Source organism: Mchenga conophoros, linkage group LG11, assembly GCF_057382185.1.
Source record: "Mchenga conophoros isolate Kocher_MC1m ecotype Shallow Benthic linkage group LG11, M_conophoros_male_GT1.1, whole genome shotgun sequence".
NCBI lineage: Eukaryota > Metazoa > Chordata > Actinopteri > Cichliformes > Cichlidae > Mchenga > Mchenga conophoros.
Genome location: NC_140536.1, coordinates 31565507 through 31590626, shown reverse-complemented (window position 1 = coordinate 31590626; position 25120 = coordinate 31565507). Strand labels below are relative to the sequence as shown.

The following is a 25120-nucleotide window of genomic DNA, read 5'->3' as shown; positions in this document are numbered from 1 at the left end:
CCTAAACCTTATAACTGGTTGTGCCACCCATGACGGCAAAAACTGCAACCAAGCTTTTGTAAGGAATTTTGAATTGAAGGGATGAAGAATTTTGGTCTGCTGTTCTTTGCAGAATAGTTTTCATGCAGTCACACTGGAGAGTTTTCCTGCATGAACCTGTTTAACGACTCAGTTTTGCCGCCTAAGTGGGCTTGATGCTTCAGGTCATGAAATGATGGCCGGACAGTCTGATATTCTGATTCACGGTTCCATCAGTTACCGATCCTGAAGCACTAAAGTGCAAGCCCCAAACCATCACACTGCCACCACCAGGTTTGACTGTTGGTTTGCTGTTGTTTTTTATGAAATGCTGTTAGCTTTGTGCCAGATTTACCCCACTCAAGCCTTCCAGAAAGTTCAGCTTTGTCTCATCAGTCCCCCAACATTTTCACCAAAGTCTTGGAGATCATCAAGATGTTTTTTGGGGGGAAATATGAGATGAGCCTTTGTGTTCTTTTTGGTCAGCTGTGATTTCTCTCTTTGGAACTCTCCAATGGATACCATTTTTGCCCACTCTCTTTGTTATTGTTCAATCATAAGGAAGGCTTTTGGTTCTTTAGATGTTATGCTGGGTTCCTTCGTGACCTCCAGGATGAGTTCTTGATGTCCTCTTGGAGTCATTTTGGTAGGTTGGCAATTTCTGGTACGGTTCACCATTGTTCTAAGTTTGGTCCATTTGGGGATAATGGCTCTCACCGTGGTTCGTTGGAGTCCCAAAGCCTTCCCATATAGATGTCAAGGACTTTGTTTTTCTTCTGTTCTTGAGTCTAAATCTTTTAGCCGACTTCACTTTGTCAGTCAGGTTTTATTTAAGTAATTTCTTGATTCAGGTTTACAAGATGGCAATTATTTGATGGACACAATTTTGAAAAGAAAATGCTGTCACTTTTGTAAATAGCAGTTTATCCAGTATCAGTGGCTCAAATACAGATTACTCACAACCTGTAGATAGTCTGCTTAAATATGCCAAAGTATGATTTTTTTTTTTCTTGGTGCATTTAAAACAATATTTGTTGAGTATAATATTTATGTGTGCAATAAGAATTAGAAACAATAAAATTAAACTTACCAAACAATTACAAAAAATAATCGAATATATATTTTTATTTAAAGTATTTACAGATTTTTTCCCCCCTCTCCCACATATGATATAGCACCACATTGAGTTAGTGAATGAAAATAGTTAACTATTTGTTTGGGTTGATGTTGGTGACGCATAAACTAAAAGCACAAAAAAGACACTTCAGGTTGTGCTTGTGATCTCTACATGCCTTTATGAGAAATTCAGCAACCTACAAAACTCTTGCTGCAGTAAATGAAATGAATGGTTGAACATGGATGTTAGACATGGTTTCCCCCAGGCACAGTGACCAGAATTAATTTGGAAGAATTCATTCAGCTCTGCTGCACCACAGTGAGCTGGCACAAGAGTCATCCGTTTTTGCAGGCTTCGAGGGGCTAATGGTTGCTCTTCTGCTCACTCCTTGTCGTGTTCATCTTAATCTTTGCTGACGAACTATGTAAAAGAGAGAAGATGCCGATTTCATATTCTGTTGCACAATCCAATAACACTTTAAATGATTCCTTGTATTATACATGAATATTTCAAGACTATCTGACCATGGATTCAGGTTTCTTACTCATGTCATTGTTTCGTGTGATGGCCATGGCGGCTCTGGCTCGGGGACCCTGCTGGGTGAAGTGGTAGCCAAATCTCAGGATACTGGAGTTGTTCTCCAACATGGAGGCAATCTCCATCTCAACCGAGTCTCCAAGTTTTTGTCGCTATATGATACATGAAAGGATAACACAATCAAGCACTGAGTCCTTTTTTCCATTGTGAATTAAATTTGAAAGCAGTAAGAAAAGCATGTCATTGGGTATGAGTATTAACTCAGTTATTTCATACTTGGACAATAAAAATTAGGATGTCTTGTTTTGGTTGCTGTGCATAAGTCTTTTTTTATATGTTACCATGAAAATGGGAAATGCATGCATTGATGGAAATGGCAAAGTCTGCACAGTTCTAATGAGCTTGAAAATTAATAGTTGGTGTTACCACCATTTTTCTTCTTTTAGGCAGACTTATAATTTTTTTTTAAATAGTCTTCAGGAACAGTTCTCCAGGCTTCTTGAAGGACATTTAAAGCTTCTCTGCCAAGACGATCCCACACTGCTTCAGTAATGTTCAGGTCCAGCCTCTGGGGAGGTCATTCCATGTTTCATTGTGTTTTTCAATTTAATTTCTTTCTTTTTTTTTAGATTACACTGCACATCATGCTGAAATATGCCAAGTCTTCGGTTAATAGCTCTTTTGGAATCACTTTGTTGGTACAAAATTACAATTTAATGTCTGTAAAACTGTAGATGTTGGCATTGTTTTGCACACAAATGGTACGTTTGTGTGCCAGGCTTAAATTATTCTACAGGTGAGTATCAAAGTGGCTTGCAAATTATCAGCTGTAGATGCACAGCATGTCCAATAATTTGTTTCTAACCTGGTTGTCAATCTTGAGCTCCATCAGTGTGGCGTTATTAGCCATTGCTTTGATGATCGCCATCATGCCGTCTGCAGTGATGAAGTTAGACTCGATGTTAAGACTCTGTAAGCTGGTGTTCTCCTGCAGCATCTCAGCGCATGCCTAGAAACACAGACAGAAACGCACATTGAAACTATATTTTTCTTCCACATTTTAAAAGCTCTTAAGGACTTAAAAATATTTTTTATAGTCAGGTGGCAGACACATTTGGATATAAACTATAGTTTACCACAGTGCATCTGAAGAGCAGGTGACAAAGAAAAGGAGATCTTTATAGAATCTGAAGGAAAACGTCAGTCATTGCAATTAATCTCTTTTTATGTGAAACAATATTACACAGTAGAGGTACAACAGTACCTTAAGTTGATATTTTACACTACAAATAAATATCCTCTAATACCCTCAATCAAGAGTCATTCAGTAAACAAACAGATCTGTAGCTAGAACGAGATATAAACTGTAAGACATTTCTAAGATTTTTATATCAAAGAAATAAATACCATAAAAATTGATTTAAACTTTGAGGAAATTTGCTGTCATTGGCAAGCAGTTGATAATTACAGTGGGTAATTTACTCACATATGCCACAGGGTCGTTGCTTCGGGTTGCAGCGATGCTCAGAAACTCCACGTGAGAGTTTCCTTTCATCGCTTCAAAGATCTCTTTTAGTGTTGGGATGGGAATGTCCTGCAAGGAAAATACGGAGATGTTCAGTTCGCAAACAAGGAATACTTGATAAGCTTGCAGATCCGGGTTTTGCAGCCAAGGATCAGTATAGCATATGACATGAGCTGGTTCACTGAAACGATTGTGTAATATTTGTTGTCATATGGGAAATTAATCTTGTTTGGGCGTTTAAGGACTCTGAGTCCAGCTTCAAGCTCCCTTTGACAAACTTTTTTTTTTTTATCTGTGCATAATTTTTTCATAATTGTGACGTTCCAATGAGCTGACCTTGATGTTGTTAAGGTTGACTTCAGTCAGACTGCTATCATTGTTGTGAATTCTCTCCAGGGTTTCCTCCACATTGGTGGGGTTTGGAGGTTCTTCAGGGAAGACCTTGAAAGGATCTGGTTTCACAACGCCTGAAGGAGATAAATGATCACAACTTTGGCTACAGTGTAAACGGTACACAATAAAACATACAGTACTGTCACATGTCTGTCTGCATTTCATTTTAACGTCTGTCTGTGTGAGTATAAGCAATAGCTCATAAATGTCTTTGGCTTTCAGACATACTGTTGATGCCCTCGGTGTTGGCGATGGTGCCTGTGGTGCCCAGAGCATCGTAGTACTGCTTGTTACTCATCAGCGTGTACATTCCAAGGATAGCTGTAAATACAGGAAAACAATCACCATGAATACATTCAGATAAAAATATCTATACTATTTGAATAAAATCAGAGAGTTGTGCCCCTGTTATACTTATTTTTTTTAGCTAGTTTTAATGGTGTGTCCTGTGTCCCTGTACTGATATACCAAAGGCAAGTTTGTTAATATTGCTTTGCTAGGAAAAAATGTTTCTGTGGCGAGGACAAAACCTAAAGTGCCACAGTTAGTTTTTCCTTTTCCTTCATCTCCTGTGTGTGTCTATGTGTGTGTGCACAGGTGTTTGATGAGATAAGGAAACTGTTGTCTGAGTTCAGTGGGGACTTCTAATCTTACACTTTCGAGGGGCCCCCAAGGAAGTAAAGATACCTTGCACAATACACAACTTTCAGGGTCAAGCTGCGGGCCTCTAGAATTCTTAGTGTTATTATAGCTGACATTGAGACAGTGTTAATTTGTGACAACACAAAGTTAAAAGAAGAAAAGACTCTGTTTAGGGGCACCTAAAGTATTTGTCAGGTCAAACTAATCCTAAAAATACATCAATAGCAAGTATTTAGAAAAGGTGAAGGAAGTACTGCTTTTCTTAAGTAACACTAACTATATCTTTGCATCATTCCTGTTGCATTAAGTTGAAGTTATAGTTCAGTGTTCACTGGCTTTTTTGTTTTCCTGTTTTTAGGTTTGTTATGGAGGTTGCCAGTGGTCACAATCAGCAATACGCTGACCCATGTCTGTCAGCTGTTTGATGTGGTAGTGCAGGACGGGCGTATCGCATTTAGATTTTCTTAAACAGCTGACACCTCAGCAAAACAAAAACAATAACACTGCAGGACAATAAAACCAAGACATTCACGTGATGCACAATAATTGTGTTCAGCGTTAGATGTTAAAAATAATTATTTATACCTTTTTTGTTTTACAGTAACTGCTAACATATGCTAAAATTGTGATGTAAAAAGATATTCTCCTGCTTTTACATGTTATACCTCTAAGCTTAACTGTATAGCAATATGAGCTGATCATAAATGCTATAAAGACCATTTCAAAATACAAAGTATACCTGTCATATTAGAGTAGTAATGTCAAAGTAGCATTTACTGCTGAAATGTAGCAAAGAGGAACCCAAACTGGAAATAATAAAATATTAAATAAGAACCTCACAATCTGCATATTAGTGCAGGAGTTAGTATTGTGTTATTTTATTGTGTTTAATATGCACTGTAATATTATAGTATCATAATATTCACGGTAGTTTTAGTAGTTTGAAGATTAGGTGACAATATACTGTGATAATTTTTTTCCCAATTTCTGCAGTTTATCATTGGATAAAATTACTGTTGTCTTCATTATTATATTCATGTGAACTAGAAAAAAAATAGAACTCACGCAAAAAAATAGAACTTACACTTATATAAAATATTTACTAATGAATACCTTCTACAGCTGTTACTCTTTACAACCAGGAGGAGGCAGACTTCAAGTTGTTTTGTGTTTTTTTTTGCTCTTGTCGAAACCTGCCAGGTCCAAAGTCTCTGACAAACCAACTGCTGTGACAGCAACACCTCCCTGCATAGCACCTTCCCACCAACCTCCTCATTCAACGTCGGAGTATTTCTAACCATGGGAAGGTCCTTGTGTGTGTGTGTGTGTGTGTGTGTGTGTGTGTGTGTGTGTGTGTGTGTGTGTGTGTGTGTGTGTGTGTGTGTGTCGGTTAAGGGGAGTATTTGCCATGGACACCCATGCCATCCTAAAGTGGCTAAATACACTAACAGCAACCTAAAAAAAATTTAATGCTGGAATTCTTTTAAATAAACTGAGATAAATCTAAATAAATCAAGACAAGATCAATTTAAACCAATTCAAATAAACTGCTATTGTCTTATATAAATCAAAATCCTTAAGTGATTTGTTGGACATGCCAGCCAGGCTATTCACTCCCTTCAGTCTGTTTGCCAGAAAGCCCCAACAATAGACTGACAGAGGCTAACCGAGGTTTAATCCCCATCTGGACTCTATCCAAGCTTAAAACGGCGGTCTCTCTGTCAGACTCATGGTGCTGGACAAACATGTTCCCCTACTATGCCTTTCCGGATGCCTGCCTGCCTGTTTGGCACATCAGGGGAGTCTAACCGCCTGTTCAGGGTTTCACACTCAATAAAGCATGTTTTATGCTTCAGTTTGACTTTGCCTAAAATACCATCCGGCATTTAGGATTAATGGTGTGTAGAGGATTTTAGAAAATCTAAGGTTTTCCGTTTTCATTTTTTCTGCATTTGTAAAATAGCTCCCCCAAATAGGTCTTGTCCAATTACTGATGAGCAACGTAACTCACTGAGGAAGGCTGTAAGGGTTTTGATTTCTCTCTAACATTTAAGAAACCCAGAAAGGGCATTGCACAGGATACTGTTAACTTTGACAAAGCTGCAGTTGTCATACTGTCACTACATTTTCTTTAGTTTGGCTGTTTACCATTACTACTAACCTAAGATGCATTAGTACATTAAAAAATGTCAAAATCACCTCTTAAATGATTTTATTATTCAAGAACAAAGCAATCCAACAAGTGTGAACTTTTTTTTTAATTTCAAGTTTCTGGAAACATGGAAAACTGAGGCTTTATCTGCAAACACAGTATGTTTTAAACAGATACAATATCTTTGCCTCCACCATCCCCATGTCCACTCCACCCTTCCTTCGGTGGCCTGGAGCCAGACCTATTTATTTTTGTGTTGCTGAGCGTGGGGAATTGGACCCCGTCACATGTTTGGCCATGTCATTAACCGAGCTGTCTCAGTGTTGAGGGAAACAATATAAAGCTAGCAGTAGAAAGAGAATGGATCTGTATAATAGAACTATGTGGGTCAAAGCCGCTGTGATGAAAACACTGAGGTCACAGTATGCTGTGCATGTCATTGTTGGTTAATAAGCACCGACTGATGGGAAATTGCATGAGGACAAACAGATGACATCACACATAAAAAAGATGTAATTACAGACATTTTTACATGTCATAGGTGAGTCGGGGTCTTGGTGTTATGAATGCCGGCTCATTAGTACGGCTTACTGGGACAGAACCGTTGCTAATATTCGCATTTAACACTTTATTTTACCCATTTCATCCCTCACAAAAGTACAAGAGGGCAATGGCTCTGGTTTCAAAAAGATGTTTGGTTATGTAGAAGTCTATGAGAAAATGACCCTCCAGCTCCTTTGCCTGTGATCTCAGTAAACATTTCCCTAACAAGTTTACGGTCTCGGTCTCTAGTTCCAAATCTTATCAAATAAAAACAATGTTCATTTTATAAATTAATGGTCCTCATTACAGTTGGAATGAATGATAAAGCAACGTATGCTTTACTTCACAAGTTGCTGAGCATGCACTGTTCCTTGATTTCTCAGTCAGATCTGTTCACTGGAAACGATGAGCAGATCTGACTGAGAAATCTGTCTCCTATTGTATGTATGTGATTCATGAAGGCAACACTGGTTCCCCTCATTACAGTATTAGGGAGAGAACAAACTAAAGGACTATTCCTTAAATATGAGATTGCTGTTATGTTTTGTCTTTTGTGCATCCTGGGATAAACTGCCACCCTGTCCAGTATGCACCCAACCTCTCCAACTTCCCTGCAAGCCTCCACTGGATAAGGGGATGGATGGATGGATGGAAACATAGTTGTTTTTTTTCTAAGAACTTGTGGTCAGAGTAGTAGTTGCAGTTCCCTTTTACCTGTGATTACCTGTAGGATCGTTAGATGTTTAGCTCCTGAAATACAGACTAAATATAGATTTTGGAATTATCTGCAGCCTGATAAAGCCTGTCATAAAAGCGCCCTGTTTACTAAGTTGCACTTGTAAAAAACCAATGTGTATATAGTATATATACTACATAAGTATAGTGCTGCCAAACAATTAGTAGTAATAGTAAACAGTAGCAATAGTAAATCTTACCTGCAATATCGCACATCTCTGCATCAGTGGCATTTTTCAAGGCCTCCTCTAGCTCTGGTTCCAGGATCACCTGCTCATGCAGGGGGATCTCTGGTGCTTTCTTGGCAACAAAAGGCTTTCCTAGATACAGAAAGAAAAAGATGATAAATAAGAAGACAAAGGCAGGCAAATGGGTAGCAAAGGCCAAAAAAGGTAGTTAAAAAAAACTACAAAATATCTGATGTTTGTTTATATATATATTTCTTAATGAAGTTATCTATCTAATAATTTCACTTCTCATGAAAGCTTTATTTGTATGATTTTTCCCAAAACATATCACAAATGGAGCTTTAATAAACTCAGGTTTCACTTAATCCTACACGGTGCTTTCTCAGCTCTTTTTTGTGCTCATTTATCTTCACAATTTCAGTGGTGAATCCCAAGAACATCTGCTTTTCGCATCACTAGTTTCCATTTATTGCAAATTCCATTGTTGATATTAGTGACTAACTATTCCCAATTGAAAGGGGAGATATTGAAAGTGCTTAGATAGATTTTTACTGTATGTTCAAACTTTAGCCTGAAAACAAAATTAAATGACTTGCTGCATATTATGTAACAGGACACCTACATAAATCCTCAGACAAAGAATCTGCTTTCCCACCTTTCTTTTCACCGGTGAAGGGCACCAGGTCCTCCCTGTCCTCGTGCTCTATGGCCTGCTTCTCCAGGTGCTTCATCAGGGCGTCACGGTCAAATGGCCCCGTCGGGGTCTTCTTTGTCTGATCTCGTTGCCGAAAGCCAGCCGGCAGCATGGCATTCTGGGAGAACATCGGATCATATTATGTTGATGGGAAAATAAGACTAAATTAGTAGAAAGTTTTAGGTATATCAAATGATCTGAACAGAGAAGCAGCAGAATTTATTACCCAAAAGATAGCTGAGAAGGTTCCTTGTTGTCTTCCTTCCTTGTTATCTTACTTTCCTTCTAAGAATTATATAAAACGTCTAGACTCACTCTTCTTGCAGGTAATGTTCTACCCTGCACTGAAAGTGCATCAAATGAACATTTTCTGCAAATGGATGCTATTTTTTTTTTTACATCTAATGTGAAAAGTGAGAGACCCATTAAAAAAATTTTCTTTTATGAAAGAAGTCACTAAAATGAAATGTAATTTGTAACCCATGCACTTTCTGCATTGTAGAACCATGTTATTTTATCTTTATAATTGGGTAATGTTTGATATGGCAACACTACAGTTTACTGACTGAGAGGTATGCTTTAAAACTTCATCATTTGCTTTTACTCTCCTACTAGTAAAAAATTTACAAGTAACAAAGGGTACAAAAAATGTAGTTCTTGCTTTAGATGTCACATACTTCCCACATGTCTGATGGTTAACAAGCTACTCCTGATGTCGGGTAGATTTTCGGCACAAAGGTAAGACTTGTGAATGTCAGGAACCAGCTATTAAAGCCCCATGACACTGGAAAAGCAGGTTTTAGGTCAAATCATCCATACCTCAGGGTCCATCTCCTGCAGCTCATACTCCAGCTGATCCAGCTCCGCGGCACTAAGGCCTTTGAGGATGGCATCCTCATCAATGTCCCTGGGGTCTGACATGGTTCCTGAGGCTGTGACTCACATATACACACACACACTCATACACTGCTGCGCACCCCTGGGTAAGAGGGCACTGCCAGTAAAAAAGGGGGGAAAAGAAGAGAGGACAATCAATCTTTATACTCTTTTATCTAAAATCTTTTTTCTGTCATACCTTGGCTTCTTTTACTGTGTCCTATTTCCAACCCTCTTTTACTTATCTTGTGCTGTCACTTATTATGTTAGAAACTCTTACAATAATATCAGTTTCATTGTAAAAAGCTTAGCTTTGACTGTTAATCATGCAAGACAAAGGAGTGACTGAGTACTGTTTTAGCATTACTATAGCCTACATTAAACATGTTGCAGTGTAAACACAGGCTTTTGAAATCCTCAGCCAGATGCTAACAGAGGATGTTACAGCTCATGGTCAGAAAGCTTAATCCGCAGATCTACTGACTATATAAGTAAATGATAAACCACCCAGCTCTTATTTTATCTGGGATCCTCTTGGAAACCTGTCAAGGACCACAAGGGGTCCCCTTCTTTGTATTTTGTCAACCACTGTCCTTGGCAAGTAGCATCATGATCTCCTATCAGCTGCCCTATCCAGAGTGCTTCAATAATGCTATTATGATAATAATAGATGCGCTTCCAATAATACATCTGCAATACTCAGGAAAGCAGTGTCTGTGGAAATATGCTACAGCAGCCCCCAGATCACATTCTTGCATAGTCTTTATTTTCACCTTAAAGCAAACTGCAGCAGAAGAGCCCACTGATGCTTTGCAGTTTTAACAGAAGAGAGTCAGTGACACGAAGAAGTGTAAGCAACGAAAGACTGAGAGCGAGAATGAGGTCTTTGTAACTTTAAACCCTCAGCTTACCACACAGTGACTAAGAATAGTCAAATGGAGAGAAGAGAGGAGTGGAAAGTGCAATCCCTTATTTATCATTGACAGACACTCGCTGATACAGTTGTGGACCCACCCGAAACATATCTGCACCCAGGGATGAAAACTCAGTGACACAGTTATGCTTTTGACACATTAAAACGTTGCAGTTAATTCACACCAGCCTCAAATAACAAAGAGTGTGGTCTACATACAACACCACAGGGCTCCCCAAACATGAAAATACCACAGTGACAGAACATGTATACATCTGGGTCAAAGTATGAGTAATGCAGCTATCAGGTTAAAGGGCCAGTGTTTTCATTTTTACTCCAAATTTTTTCCCAACTTGGTCACAGAGCGAAAACCATTGCAGATCAGGTCATACAATATTGTATCTTGCAGGCAGTCTGCTAGCGTGATGTCAGAAACCACTCACATCTATAACTCCGAGTGTTTTATAGCAGGCAGTTCTTTTGCATGACAACATAATCACGTGCTCAAGGATGGATTAGGACAGCATAATTCAGAGTAACTTTCCACTATCCAAAGTGATCTGAAAAGTGTACTTTTCCAGCACTCAAATAACTCTATTGTGGTTGCGGGGTTTTGTGTTTCAGGGAGCCCTTGCTCTTTATTTTCATTTATACTGAAACAAAGTTTGTCGAAACACATTCAAGATGGTCCAAATTAGTGACTGCATATGTGCAGCAGATGTCAAGTTTCTCATTTCCATTTTTAAATGAATTGAAAATAAAAGCTGTGTATCAAGATATAAATTATTTATAACAATGGTTTACAACATACAAATGAGCCACATCCCCTTTTAGGATTTTCACTTGTTTTCTTGATCATTGTTTTTTCAAAACAAAAGCACAAACACATGAAAAAGCTGAAACATTTAACACACAAAATTTCTGATATGAAAAGTTGAATAAGGACATCGGCCTGAGGTGGAAAGGCACACCTTGTGTTTGTTTGTAAGGCCCTGTGAGTTTGTTGTGTCACCAGAGTTTCTCTAGAAAATCAGTAAAAAATAATGTCGTGATACAACACAACCAAATGAGTTGGTTTCCCTGACGACGCCATGGGAACTTGGTTACCATGGAAATAGAACTGAACTGCACTGTTCTGCATTATTCCAGAAGCTCTAAATAACTTTGCGATTAATGGGCATTCTATTCTATTCTATTCTATTCTATTCTATTCTATTCTATTCTATTCTATTCTAATCTGTTCTATTCCATTCTATTCTATTCTACTCTATTCTATTCTATTCTGTTCTGTTCTATTCTATTCTTTTCTATTCTTCATAAAACGTCTGAGACTGAAAGCTTGTTTGTGTTCTTAGAGTCACCGATCAGGTTACATTTTATTAGAAAGGGCAGACAGACACACACAAACACACAAATACGCATACACATACAGGACAAAACAATGACATACATCAATTTCACAGACCTAACCTAACCAAAAGCCATGTTTCTACCCATAAAATTTCAAATCTTTATTGTGGGGATTTCTTTTCATGCCCACAGTAAAGTCTAGTCCCCACACATAATGTGACTGTGTAATACTGAGTACTGTGTATACACATATGTGTGAAAACTCTGAATTCAGAGTTTTTTAAACAAAATATAGGCCATTAAATTATATTGTACCCCACAAAATAACATGTACTAAAGTATATCTTTATTTTCATCAACACTGCGTGCCTCTAATGTGTAAAGCCAGGGACGCAAACACTGGATCGCATAAACCAGTGTTGAGGAAGATAGAGGAGATTTAAAAGATGCAGCTTACAGGTCAAGGTGAGGCATCAATCTACTTAGACTCACTTTTTACCACGGATGAAAGGTTTTACCAGTCTCTTGACAGTAAAGCTCCCCCAGCTCTTTAAAGTAGACTCATAGCTATAAAAAAAACCCCACTAAATATCAGTCAGCTACAGAGTCATTCATCTTTTGCTGGACCATCATGTCACAGATGCAGACAAAAATGCTTTAATGTGACTTCAGATCAATAAAAGTCATTACAGTGAACTCCTTTTTTAAAATGCCTTTTTTTTCACAGAACACTATCTGGTAATCTGTCAAATCAAATCAATAAATTGGTAAATTTAAAGATGCATTGTGGGGCTTTTTTCTATGATCAAAAGAAAACTAATGATGTAATCTGCAATGCCTGATAAATGTCATTTTTTACCTATTCATATATATTTATGTTAGTCTGACTCATGCATTTGAAGCAGACAGTGTAATAAATCCAAAACATTGTGACATGAAAAAAAATGAGGCTAACTAGATCATTCATTTTTCCCTTTTTTTAAAGTGGTTTCTGGCCAAACTCAGCTCATGTGATTTGCCTGCTGTCAAGCCTTTGAGCCTTACTTATTGATGAGCTAAATACATGGCTGTTCTGACCAGCTGAGAGTGAGGGCTCAGACAACTGGATACCAACAGCCTGCCAGCGCCGAAGAACATATTTTCTTAACTTATAGAGGCTTGAAGGGTCACATAATCACAAAGGGAAGATAGATTAGGGGGAAAATGACAAATCAGAAAGCTAACCTTCAAAGTATCAAAAGGCAAAACTACCACTGAGACATGAAAACTACAAAACAGAGTCAAAACTTTACAATTTTGAGGGAATTGCTTGCTGTCAGCTTTGGTAGACTATAGAAAATAGCACTCTGGTAAACTAACAGTCTGATCAAATGATGTGTTTTGACACATTCCAGGAAGCCCCTGTCCACATTGGAAACAGATGGTGTATTTGTGCATGTGCATCTGTCTCCAGCAGTCCCAGCAGGGTTTCTGCATGATAGAAAGCAAAGTGGGTGTGGAGCAGTGCAACGACCGTCACCTGCCGCTGCCAGCTGGCTCTGGACCGTTCTTTTTCCAGTTAAAATCTCAACCACGTCCTGCACCTGCAGCTGCTCTAGTTATAGGAGTCGTGATCTCAGCTAAGCCTGGCTATAAATGTACAGCTACATGTTATTGATGTTTCATTGAAATACAGTTTTGTTTTTAACCTTTAGTGAGATCACAAAAGTCCAATGGGTCATATTTTTTCTGTTTTGATCTGAAAAAGGTTTTTTTTTTTCAAATTCAGATAAATTTGATTCTTTGTTTCAGATAAGACTGTGTCATTTTACGTAAACCTTAAACCGTCTCTTGAGATAAGTACTGCTTTTGTAAGCAGCATTCAATCCAGGTCCCTTTTAACCCATTGCTTTGACTCATTTGTATAAACTGTTTTGCATCAAGTAATTCTACCTCCTAAAAATTAAAACTAGAAACTAAATGTTATTTTAGCTGTAAATCAAAGACTGTCGCTATTGACGTATCCCCCACTCTCCTTTGATTAGATCACACCTATGCAGGCCAACTTCATATAACTTGCTCAAAGGGAGCAAAAGTCCAGTCAGTCAGAATAACTGAGCTCACAGGGCAAATTTCAGCTAAGACTGATAAGCACACGGAGTTTTCCTCAACAGGAACAGACGCCTGGTCTCCACTCCCCTTGATAACTGCACCTATTAAACCAGTGTTAAGCCAGTGTTACAGTTTCTGCATCTACAACTATGCCCGCTTGGGTCCAAGTGACATAAATTTGTTTTGATCACACAAACTTGTTTTAGCAGACACTACACTACACTGTGCACTGCTCAGGCACAATGTAGTGTCTCCAGGCATATGCCAAGAAGGCCTGAAAAAAGCGGAATAAGAACAACTGCTCATCCATGGTGTCTGCAGCTGTCAGTGTGTGTGTCTGCAACAGTTAAAATCCTGCCCTTACAAACCTTCCATCTCAAGCCATCTATTGAGTTTCTACAAGCATTTTCACAACTATGTTGTCTACAGCAGCTCCAGTATTGAGAGATTTCAATGCTTGAACTTCTGTGAAGTTATTTGAAGAAAAAAATGGGTGCAGCTTCATTTTGGAGCAACGATTGTTAGAGGTCTGAAGGATAGAAGCACTTATTGTGAATGCATTAAAACCATGACTCACTATAAGGTAACTTTTATCATCGTATAACTTTTATCATATTTAATTTAAATGCAAGGAGTTCTAATGAATACATGTCAAAGTACTGCATTTAAGCAGGCAGCAGGGATGAGTTACAGTGCATTTTACAAGTAAAAGACCATTACAAGCGTCTAGTGACAAAGGTTACGCACTCATAAATGCTCCAAGATGATTTACACTCTGCTTCTGTGTCAGTGCATTATCTTTCCTGGAACATAAATAAACTTTAAAGGGATTCCAAATACTGTACTGCACTGTTTCCCTTGCTCTTTTGGTAGATCCAATTTTCTGTAACGTTAGCAGAAAAAGTTTTTTTTTCTTTTTGCTCGTGAGCAGGCTAAGGCCTCGTTCTGCCACCGAGAGCTCAGAAGATTTGTCACCAACAGCGAGCCATCTTCTCCACGTCTTACCGACCAAGTGTAACATTCCAAATCACCCTTCAGCTTAATTTTAGCTTCACAAGTCAGCTACTTACAGCTGTGTGAATCCTCCCCAGCTTGGGTTGCTCCGTGAGACCAAGTCAGAGCACCATTTTGAGCACCCTAAGAACCACTTTGCTGGGGGGTTCCATTGAAGAAATTCATTTTTAAGACATACTGTGGCTTTCACTAACATTGTACCTGAGCCAAAAAACCCAAAAGGTCCCATCTACATAAAATGAAAGGTCCCTGCTTTTAATATAATTACACCATTCAATCCCAAAAAGACAATCTGACCTGGTGATAATAGTAAAACATCAGGCACTAATGGATGTTAAATGGAGAGGACGAGCAGGCCACGTGTAAACTTTAGCCTTTTCTGGTTTCCAAACTTTGCAGACTCCTGAGACAACATCTCCAAATCCCCGGTGACAAATTACTTACACAGTGATGGGCAGCCTACAAATACCATACTGATAGATTCATTTAAGTGAATGTCTTTTAGATGCTATATCTGGGAGAAAAAACCCCAAAAAACTCATTTCTGATTTATAGTTAAATCAACCACAAAAGCACAGAACTTTACAGAAACACCATATTTTTGGACAATACCATTTGTCTAGCACCTTTCTCCTATTTTACAAGCACCTCATAGTGACACAACAGAGTGTGGATGAAGGAAAGCCCCACAAAGAGGCAAAGAGATGCCATTAAAACATGCCAGTAAAAACTCACTGAAACAGACACAGAGAGCAGCCTCACACCTACCTTCACAGAAGTGCAGTGCTGAAGCCCCTGGGCAAGGCAGAGCCTGCTGTCAGAGAAACTTGTTTCTCTTTTTTCCCTCCTCTCACTCTCTCGACCCCCTATTTCTCTCCCCACCCCACCCCTCTCTCCTGTGTGTCAAGCTTCAGGGCTGCTATGCTGAGACCGGCATACTGACAGCACTTTGAGAAGTCAGCATTTTATTATTTTGGCTGTGTGACGGAGATGGTAGAGAGTCGTGTAGAAAGGGGGGCGAGAGAGAGAAAGAGAGAGACTGAAGTGGGGAATCAACCACATTCATCCTTCAATTAAAACTTAGCGGCGGGCAGAAGGAGGATGGCTGACATCTAGTGGTCAGAGCTGAGATGTACATCAAAACGGTAAAACTTCAAACCTTTTTTATTTCAGTAGGTGTTTTGGTTTTGTTTGATTATATTTTATTGTTTTTTACTTCATTTGGCAATTCATGTTCTTGAAGTTAAGTTTGCTTTTAATGAAATGTGGTATATAAATAAAACTGCCATTTCAATCAGAAATGAGATGACACACTCACATTAACAGCACCTTTATCACACTTTTGTCTGTTTTATCATTGCTTCATTGTAAATTTTTTGCTTTGATAAAGTGAAGAATTGTACTTCAGAAAGCATCATGTTGGCATCATTTGAGATCATTTTTTGTTTCAGCAATAGATGCTTCTCACATTTGTGCCATGAATTGGTTTTAGATGGTGTTGCTAACAAGTGGTAATGACGCTGAATGTGTTAGTGTTTTAGTGCAAACATTATATACATCATTTTATTTCTATTCATTTATTGCAATGACTTCAAATTGAACAAATAATAAAAGATTTGTACATAAGAAATGTTTTTAAAATAGTCAAAGTGTCACAAAATACACTTTTACACTACAATCAGATAGACCTTGAAAGTAGCAGGACCCTCTTTTGTCTACGGAAGTGCTTTAATTCTTCATAGCACAGATTCAACAGGTTGCTGTCTAAATCTATGACCTTGGTTCATATATACATATTGACATAATATAAAACATTTTTTCATGTTTTATTTTAATGTTTCACCAAATTCTGAATGTCACAGCAGAAATGTTCAGTTTTGTGTTCTTTATTAACAGGAGTGGTATCCTGTATTATTACTATTTATTATTATAATATATTGCTGCTGCAGTCCATTTGTTTTAAGGTACAGTTTGTGTGTTCAGATTTGCTCCTTACCTTAATTGTAACCAGTGGTTGTCTGAGTCACTGTTGAGCACTGTCCTGTTGACTTGAAGCAGTGTGGTCGTTCTCAGGTTGTCTTGACCATATCTACATGCATTGAGCTGTTTCCGTATGACTGTTTAGATTAACTGCATTTCCCAATAACTGTGTAACAGTGACCTTTGACTGCAGAATGGATTAAAGTGTTTTTTACTTTAGAATCAGTAGATGTGACGTATATATCTTTCGACCATTTAAGGGTTTTATCTTACACAGTTTTTGTTGTTGTTGTTGCTGTTGTTGTTGTTTTTATGTACAGCTAATATGTTCCATAAAAGCACAATGACTATGACGAGACTGTTGTTTGGTTACTTTTTAATCCAGTTTATGTTTTTTTTTCATTGTCTTGTCAATATGAAAAATGAATAATTATTGAAATAAAATGAAAATAATAATAATTCTTGGGACTGTCAAAAGAGTTTTTACTCCAGTGGCCCACAAATGTAATGCAACTTAAGAGAACAGCAGCCAATGTTCAGATTAAAGGGCTCCAGAAGGGCCTGCCTGGCGACACTGTCCCAGGCAGAGTAAATTGGACCCTTGATTTTTTACTAATAGGAGCTGCCAAATTTGCTCTTGGTCTGGCCTCTCACCCAGGATCAATTAGACTTGAGAGACCCTACCAGGGGTGAATTGCCCCCAACAACATACATTATATTGCCAAAAGTATTCACTGATCTAGCACCTTGGCATGCAAAATGCTTCCACAAACATTTGTGAAAGATTGAGTCACTCTCAGGAGCTCAGTGAATTCCAGTGTGGTACCATGATAGGATGCTTCCTGTCTAACAAATATAATCATAAAATGTCCTCACTACTAAATATTCCACAGTGAGCTGGTTTGTAACAAAGTATTATAACAAAATGGAAGTGATAAGGGAACAACGGAAAGTTCGCCATGAAATGGTATTACCATGTAAAATTACAGAGTGGGATCAGCAGATGCTCAAGTGAACTTTCTGAAGCATCTGTCACTACAGACCTCCAACTTCATGTGACCTTCAGATTAGCTCAAGAATAGAGTGTAGAAAGCTTCATGAAAAAAGGTTTCCATGGCTCAAAAGCTGCATCCTAGTCTTGTATCACCAATCAAAATGCAAAGTGTCAGATGCAGTGGTGTAAAACACGATGTCACTGGACTCTAAAGCAGTGGAGACACGTTCTCTAGAGTGATGAATCAGACTTTTCCATCTGGCAATCTGATAGACAAGTCTGGGTTTGTCGGTTGCAGGAGAGCGGTACTTGTCTGACTGCATTGTGCCAAGTGAAACATTTCGTGGAAGGGAGATTATAGTATGGAGTTGTTTGTCAGGAGTTAGACTGGGCCCCTTAGTGTCAGTGGAAGGAACCCCTAATGCCATTTCATACAAAGGCATTTTGAATAATTTCATGCTCCCAGCTTTGTGCGAACAGCTTGGGGATGACTCCTTCCTCTTCCAACATGACTGCGCACCAGTGCACAAAGCAAGGTCCATAAAGACGTGGCTGAGGGAGTCTGGTGTGGAAGAACTTGACTGGTCAGCACAGAGTCCTGACCTCAACCTAGTAGAAAAGCTATGAGATGAATTAGAGCGGAGACTGCGAACCAGGCCTTTTCACCCAACATCAGTGTCTGACCTCACAAATGCACTTCTGGAAGAATGGTAAAAGAAAAAAAAAATCCCATAAACACACTTTGGCAATATAGCGTAGCTCCTCAGATCACTGGAACACACAAATCCCTGAAACACAACAAGGCTTGGAACTTTATAAAAGAATAGAATGGAGTAAACAATGGATTCAATTCCAGTTTCATTTCAATAGTATTAATATAGCACCAAATCAAAAGTTGCCTCAAGGTGCTTTATATTGTAAGGTAAAGACCCTCCAATAATACACAGAACACAGATAAAACACTGGCAATCATATAAACTCCGCTGAGCAACTGCTTTGGTCACAGTTGGAAAGAAAAACCTCCAGTAGAACCAGGCTCAGGGCAGCCATCTGACGAAACCTGTTGGGGTGAAGGGAGGAAGACAGGCTAAAGAGCCAGAGATTAATAATAATAATAAACAAATGTGTGGGAAAAAAGTGACATCATGGGAATCCCCAAAGCAGGGGGTGATACGGTAACAGTACTATGACGTAATTAAGATAACTAAGACCCGATTGCTGCACATCATAACATCATTATTTACAATAATGCTTTGGATTTGTCATTTATGTAAAAACAACATGATAAAAACTCTCCCCTGGAGGGGAAATCACCAAAACCACTGTGATCTCCCTGTTTTCCCTGAAAAAACAAAACAAAAAAACCCTTTGGGAATTCCATTAAAAGAAGCTCGTGGTTTCACTCCTTTACTATTTTTTTCTTAGTATTTTTGCTTTAATTTAGAGTCCATCATCTTACATCTGCAAGCTACAGATGTAAATTGTGCTCTTCACTGTAGATACATTTCACACCCCTTCTCTTTCACCACTAGATGGCATTGCAAATACAGCCCAGCACCTTTCGAGGGCTTGTGAAAAAGTCTTTAACACTTTTTTGTGTTTCTCTCTGTGATGCCTGCCAGGACTCGGCTTTTGGTGTTTAGGCAATAGCCTGTAATATGTGTCGATATATGAGAACAAACACTGTTTTAAAAAATGTCACGCAAAGAGCAGTTGTGAAGATACATGACTTTGTTATAAAGTTCTGCATTATGGTCAAGTACTTTGCAAAGTCATGATGGTAACTTTTTTCTGCACATCCATGCAGAGTCATCCCTATGACCAATCCTTAGTCGTTATAAAAGGAGTAACTCCAAGTTCTCTGTATTCCAAAGATGTCAGAAATTCCAACTGACTGCATTGCGCTCGCTTTAAAGATACCAATCATAGCAACAACAAGCACAGCATTAACTCAGCATCATCTATGACTGCAAACAAAAAAACACCTGAGTTCTCAAACTGTTTGTGTTCTGTTTTTTACCTTCAGTGTGCAGGTGTCTGTTTGATCTCGTGGTGTGATCTATTGCACCTGCAGCCTGTGTAAGCAAATAAAATGTGCTTGTGTCAAAAGGGTAAATTCACTCAAAACACAAAACTAGATGGGCTCCAGGTTACACTCAAAATATTATCCCTGGTTATTATTCTGACATGCCCTTTCAGGTTGTCTTGGTGTATAGCACAGGTTTGGACTTACAGTTTTTTCTGAATGCTTAAACCCTAACTGTGATTCCTGTAGCACAATCTCTAAAACTATTCAGACTTATAGCAAAACCACTCACTGAGTTTGCAAAACTAAAAGCACAAAAACTGCTTTGCACTCAGTTTGCAATTTTGTAACACACACTTTGCAAAACTGTAGGCACAATTCACTGCACAACACTCAATTACCAAATTTCCAACACACTCCTAGCAAAAGTATGCACATGTATGGCTATCATTAACACTAATTTGCCAACTGTCTGGCACACTTTCACATGTGAAAACTTTTTTAGATAATTAGTTCACTTTGCAATCAGCCTAAGCACTATAATACAGGGAAGCTGTGTGTGCGGAGTACAATGGAGGGAGCAGAAAGAGTGAGAAGTAGAGGAGGCCGAGGAAGAGGACGTGGAGGTGAAGAAGTAGGATGAAGAGGACGACAAGGACAAGGAGGAGCAAGAGGAAGATGAGGAGGGGGGAGAGGAAGATGAGGAGGGGGGAGAGGAAGGGTAGGAAGAGTAAGAAATAGAATTGCTGATGACATCAGAGCTACAATAGTGGACCATGTAATCAACCGTGGAATGACCCTGAGGGTAGCTGGCCAACGGGTCCAGCCTAACTCGAGCCGCTACACTGTAGCAAGTACCATAAGGACATCTTGAAATGAGAATCGGTTAGTACAGTCACTTCGCACAAAGATTTGTAGCACTGCCATTTGCCAATGAGAAACACACCAATACCATTGATGTAAAAATACTGAAATTGTTACTTTACAGAATTGCTAGATGACCAGATGCTGGGACAGAGGAAGCATGTTCACTGCAGACCAAGTAACCCATATAGTCATTATGGCGATTGCAAATAATCCTATACTTGGAAATAAACACTTGTGTTTGTTTTGATGTGTGTGAATAAACACCAGTACTTGAAGTTTGGATCCCTCTATGCTTATGGATCTATGACAGAAGTATGAGCTCAAACTGACATAGCCTACCTTGTGCACAGAGAAAGCAAAAGCCAGATGTGTTTTATATTCATACCATCAGTGTGCAGTTGGCGCATTGTGTGCTTAGTAGATGATGGCTTGTGTGTACTGTTTGATACGGAAACACCATTTTTACGAAGGTGTGAAGAGTTAATCTAGCTGTGTTTGCTTTTGCAAGAGAACTACAATGTTTTGATTATTGGGTGACAGGTTTTCTTATTTGTGTGAAGAGTTTTGCAAAATTAGCCAATAGTTACAAAAAATGTGCTTAAGCAATCAGAAAAAACTGTAACTGCATCAACACCAAACCAACACCAGTGGATGTGTTGCACTGGTCTGCTGTCCCAAACCTGATACTGGGCTTTTCTTTTTCATCTCATCCTTTTTATAGGGACTACATTCTGCAAAGAAATAGTCCCTTTGACCTGCCAACAATCATGAATAGGGATTATCCACACTAACCACAACAAGGAATAACAAGAAGACATATTTTTGTGTTCCCCTGTTCCCCTTGTTAGTATACAGTGTGTGTGTGTGTGTGTGTGTGTGTGTGTGTGTGTGTGTGTGTGTGTGTGTGTGTGTGTGTGTGTGTGTGTGTTTTACTTGGCTAAATACCAACCTGACCTGACTTATCGGTTTCGCATTAGATTTCCACTGAAGTCTGATGAAACACCACAACAACATTATCTTTAGCTTGTTGCAACATTTGACTGCAGTTCAATGATAAATGATCAAACATTAGCATTCACATTCACGTGGCGCTGAAAATGTTTTGAGCTTTATAGTCCATACACACAGTAGTAATCAACAATGTTTTACTGCTGCAGTATAATCAAAGTGTTATACGTTCTTCCCCCTCAAGGTCTGCTTCCTTCTTGTTGTCATTTTCAACTTGACACTTTTTTTTAAATGTTATGCGCTCTCTGGTTTATAGATGCCCCCTCGCCCACACAATCAAAACAACGCATCGCTTCTGAAAGTTTCCTTCCAGATGTTTAGGTCAGTGGAATTCTTTCAAACAAAAGGTTTTTCTTCTGTGTGTGTGTCATACGTGTGGTGTGGGGGTGTTTCCAGTTAATGGCACTTGGTTGCAACCACAAGAAAAGAGGAAGTGCATACTAACTTAGAAAACTTTTTTTTTTTTTTTAAAGAAAGAAAGAAAGAAAGAAAGCCAGCCTGAACGAGATCCCCCGGAGATGGCCCAATCACATTTTGGCAGAAGTCAAAAATTTACCATCTGGGGTTTTACCAGGAAAAGTGAAATTAGGTGTGAGACGCTGGAATTTGACTGGGCTCTGAGTAACAGGAAGTGCAGCTCACGTGGATTAGCCAAATCAACCTTGGTGTTGTTTGTTCTTCCAAAATCAAACATGACTCATTTCGTGACACCTCAGTTCAAGTTTGTGTGAAATTTTGATATTACCCCGCTTTAAGGTTTATGCTCTCAGTTAATAATACTAAGCTTTACGTGTGCCAACAAATGCAGTGATGCTTGCTGCTACTTTGAGCTAAAAATGTTTCTATATTTTGGGAAATAAGCTTTTTATGCTTCTAAAATACTTTAACCTTGTCCTTTAAGTGAATGTGCGCCTTTTACTTCACAATAAATGACACGAGTGAGACACTTCTTCATGAATTATACATTTTACATAGACTTTTTGAAGCCTGCTATTGATACACTGTATTTGCATCCTGTCACTAAATCTGAATTTAATTTGAATTTTTCGGAGATGTGAAAGAGGCGGGGATTGCCCCGCGTTGACAGGAAGAGGCGGGGGCTCCCCCTTGACAGTCACTTTCAACAACAAAGGGGTTTTTTCTTTCATTTTTACTTTCTTCCTTCTTTCTGCCACAGCTCCCAACTCTTGCAAATATCCGTCGCTCTGTTATTTCCCTGTGTGTGCGCTCTGCTCTCAATCACACGTCTAAATGATTTCTTCTCATAGCCAACCGGGTAGTGGAAACAGGACGAGAACTACAGTATGCCTCGTTCCTCTTTTACTTAAAAGAGGATACGCGTACCTCAGATTCCTGCAAATACAGTGTTTTTCACCACTAGATGGCGTAATGACACGTGTGCAGTGAAACAAAGAGGCTCTTCTGTGTTGTCGCCCCGCCTCCAGTCTCTCTTGTGTGTGTGCTACGTGCAGAGCATGCTCACAAGAGCTGTTAAGGTACATTGGCTGTTGACAACAATGTTGCATGCTTTTCACGTAGGCAACGCCAAACTGCACGAGGATCTCTAGAACATCTACCAAGACTGATTCAATCTCAGCCATACCAGACCTGCTGTTTTGTTGTGCAGAAAAAAAAATTGTTATGCAATAGTATCTGTGCATCTGCTTAAAAGCTACCTAAATAATGTAAAAGAGTTAATGGTTAAACTCTATTATAATATAAGTTGGAAAAAGATTAGATAAAGCATTGGGTGAGGCCGAGCACTGCACATGACTGAAAGGGACTCAAGATTGTATAGTAATTATGTGGAATGTGAAAGCCTAGCCCACACTGGGTTGTTTAACTTTAGTTTTCTTTTTGTCTTTAGCTCTTCTCAGCTTTTAAATGCTTTTCAAATGTACTTTTGGTTCTCTTCTTATTTCCAAAACATCCCATCTTCGCCTTCGTTATCCCTTTTACAGCAATATACAATATATACACAGTATAGGATCTATATGTAGACCTGTAGTCATCATGTTTGTACTGTTGCTGTTTGAGTTTCAGAGTAGACTATATCTACCAGCTTTATGATCAGTAATGTTCTGTATTGATCACTCTATTGTCTAATCTACAATAATCTACAAAGAGATTGTAGATTATTGCATCTCGTTACAAAATTTATTTATACATCAACTGTTGGGAACAAGTTGAAATTTCCGGAACTTCCAAATAAGGGCAAGGAAACTGATAAGGAAAACTGACCAGAGCCGGAAATGCCTCTTCTACAATAGCGTGAACTCGGGAAGTCTTTGAATAATTTGGTCCTTTTTTTTTCTTTTCTTTTTTTCACTTTGACTCAAGGCAAACATTTGCTGTTAGTGTTTTTTATATTGGCTTTTATCATTGTTCTTTTTAAAAGCAAAACAGGAACTTTCTGTCATGCATGACATGACTTTTACGAAAGTACACCATTAATAAATGTTACTCAGACTAGGCCATCTCTTAATATTTGGTATCCCAAGTGTCTGTTTTCCAAGAATCGTCATACAGTTGAGGAGCTGTTACTGATTAAGTTTGGGTATTTTCTTTCAGTTACATTTGGGTCCGGAGAAACAACACAGACTTAAGGGGTCAAACAGAGAACATGCTGTTATTACACCTACCACCCACAAGGTGTGGTCAGACTGTGTCATTTGAGGTGTGGCAGTTATGACCCACAGGGTTCAAAGGATGCAGTCCGGATGTTCTTTATCACACTTTGCGTAAATACAGGTGACATATTAAGCAAACATAAAGATTGTTCAAGCGCCGCTGACACAACAAAATACACACATAGGTGTTGAGTTTTTCAGATCCCTATACAATTTTCGGTCTTAGTCGACTTTTCAGTAAAAGGTTCACCACTGTGGAAATAGTTACCATAAAAGCGAAATAGATTTAATGTTTTTGCAGTCGTTTCTAATAAACTCACATCATTGCATGTCATGAATCCTTTCCATTCCTGATGGTACTTGCTCTTTGCAACAGTTTATGAGTCAGATTTTTCTTCATTTTTAAATGAAATGCAATTATTTATATTGTCGTTTTGCAAATGCAGTTGCTCACCAGCACTTTATTATGTGCTGTTTTGGAAGGAATGATCTGCAGGAGAGCACACCAAACTAACATCCAGACATTAGACAAGGAGGAACAAATTCCTGTATTACTCAAGCACCTGTGAACATGTTAACAATACCTCAGGTAAGGGCGTGAGCCTGTACTCTAAAGGTAAAGTGGCTTTTAAGAATGCAGTCAGCTGGATGACATGTCATACAAGACATGCTGAAACAAATGAAGTTCTGATGTTTGACTTTGTCATGCCCCCCACCCATAAGCCGATACTGATCTTAACTGAAGCCAAGGTATCTGTATTAGAACAAAACTAGAAAAGCTGGACTGATTACGACATGTATGTGTTAATACAAAATCATAAGAACAT

General features: G+C 38.7%; 1 protein-coding gene across 2 annotated transcripts; it reads right to left on the bottom strand.

Moving 5' to 3' along the window:
• Positions 1-1125: 1125 nt before the first annotated feature.
• Positions 1126-16857, bottom strand: tmod4 (tropomodulin 4 (muscle)). 2 transcript variants are annotated; one of them, XM_085292511.1, is made up of 10 exons: positions 16785-16857; positions 9364-9538; positions 8506-8662; positions 7863-7982; positions 3819-3911; positions 3534-3664; positions 3159-3266; positions 2538-2681; positions 1680-1824; positions 1126-1555 (listed from the first exon to the last, which is right to left on the bottom strand). In XM_085292511.1, the coding sequence occupies exons 2-10, from the start codon at positions 9463-9465 to the stop codon at positions 1533-1535; spliced, it is 1023 nt and encodes a 340-aa protein (XP_085148637.1). In that variant the 5' UTR covers positions 9466-9538; positions 16785-16857; the 3' UTR covers positions 1126-1532. The 2 variants fall into 2 exon arrangements, with proteins under 2 accessions (XP_085148637.1, XP_085148636.1); XM_085292510.1 differs by lacking the exon at positions 16785-16857 and adding an exon at positions 15557-15667.
• Between the last annotated feature and the right edge of the window lie 8263 nt (positions 16858-25120).

What these genes read in the sequence shown, in the direction of transcription:
- tmod4 (XM_085292511.1), bottom strand. Translation starts at nt 9,465, where the DNA reads ATGTCAGACCCCAGGGACATTGATGAGGATGCCATCCTCAAAGGCCTT. An exon ending in TGCAGGAGATGGACCCTGAG is followed by an intron (nt 8,663 to 9,363) that starts GTATGGATGATT and finishes ATGTTCTCCCAG; the next exon opens with AATGCCATGCTGCCGGCTGG. An exon ending in TCAACCTTAACAACATCAAG is followed by an intron (nt 3,267 to 3,533) that starts GTCAGCTCATTG and finishes TTTTCCTTGCAG; the next exon opens with GACATTCCCATCCCAACACT.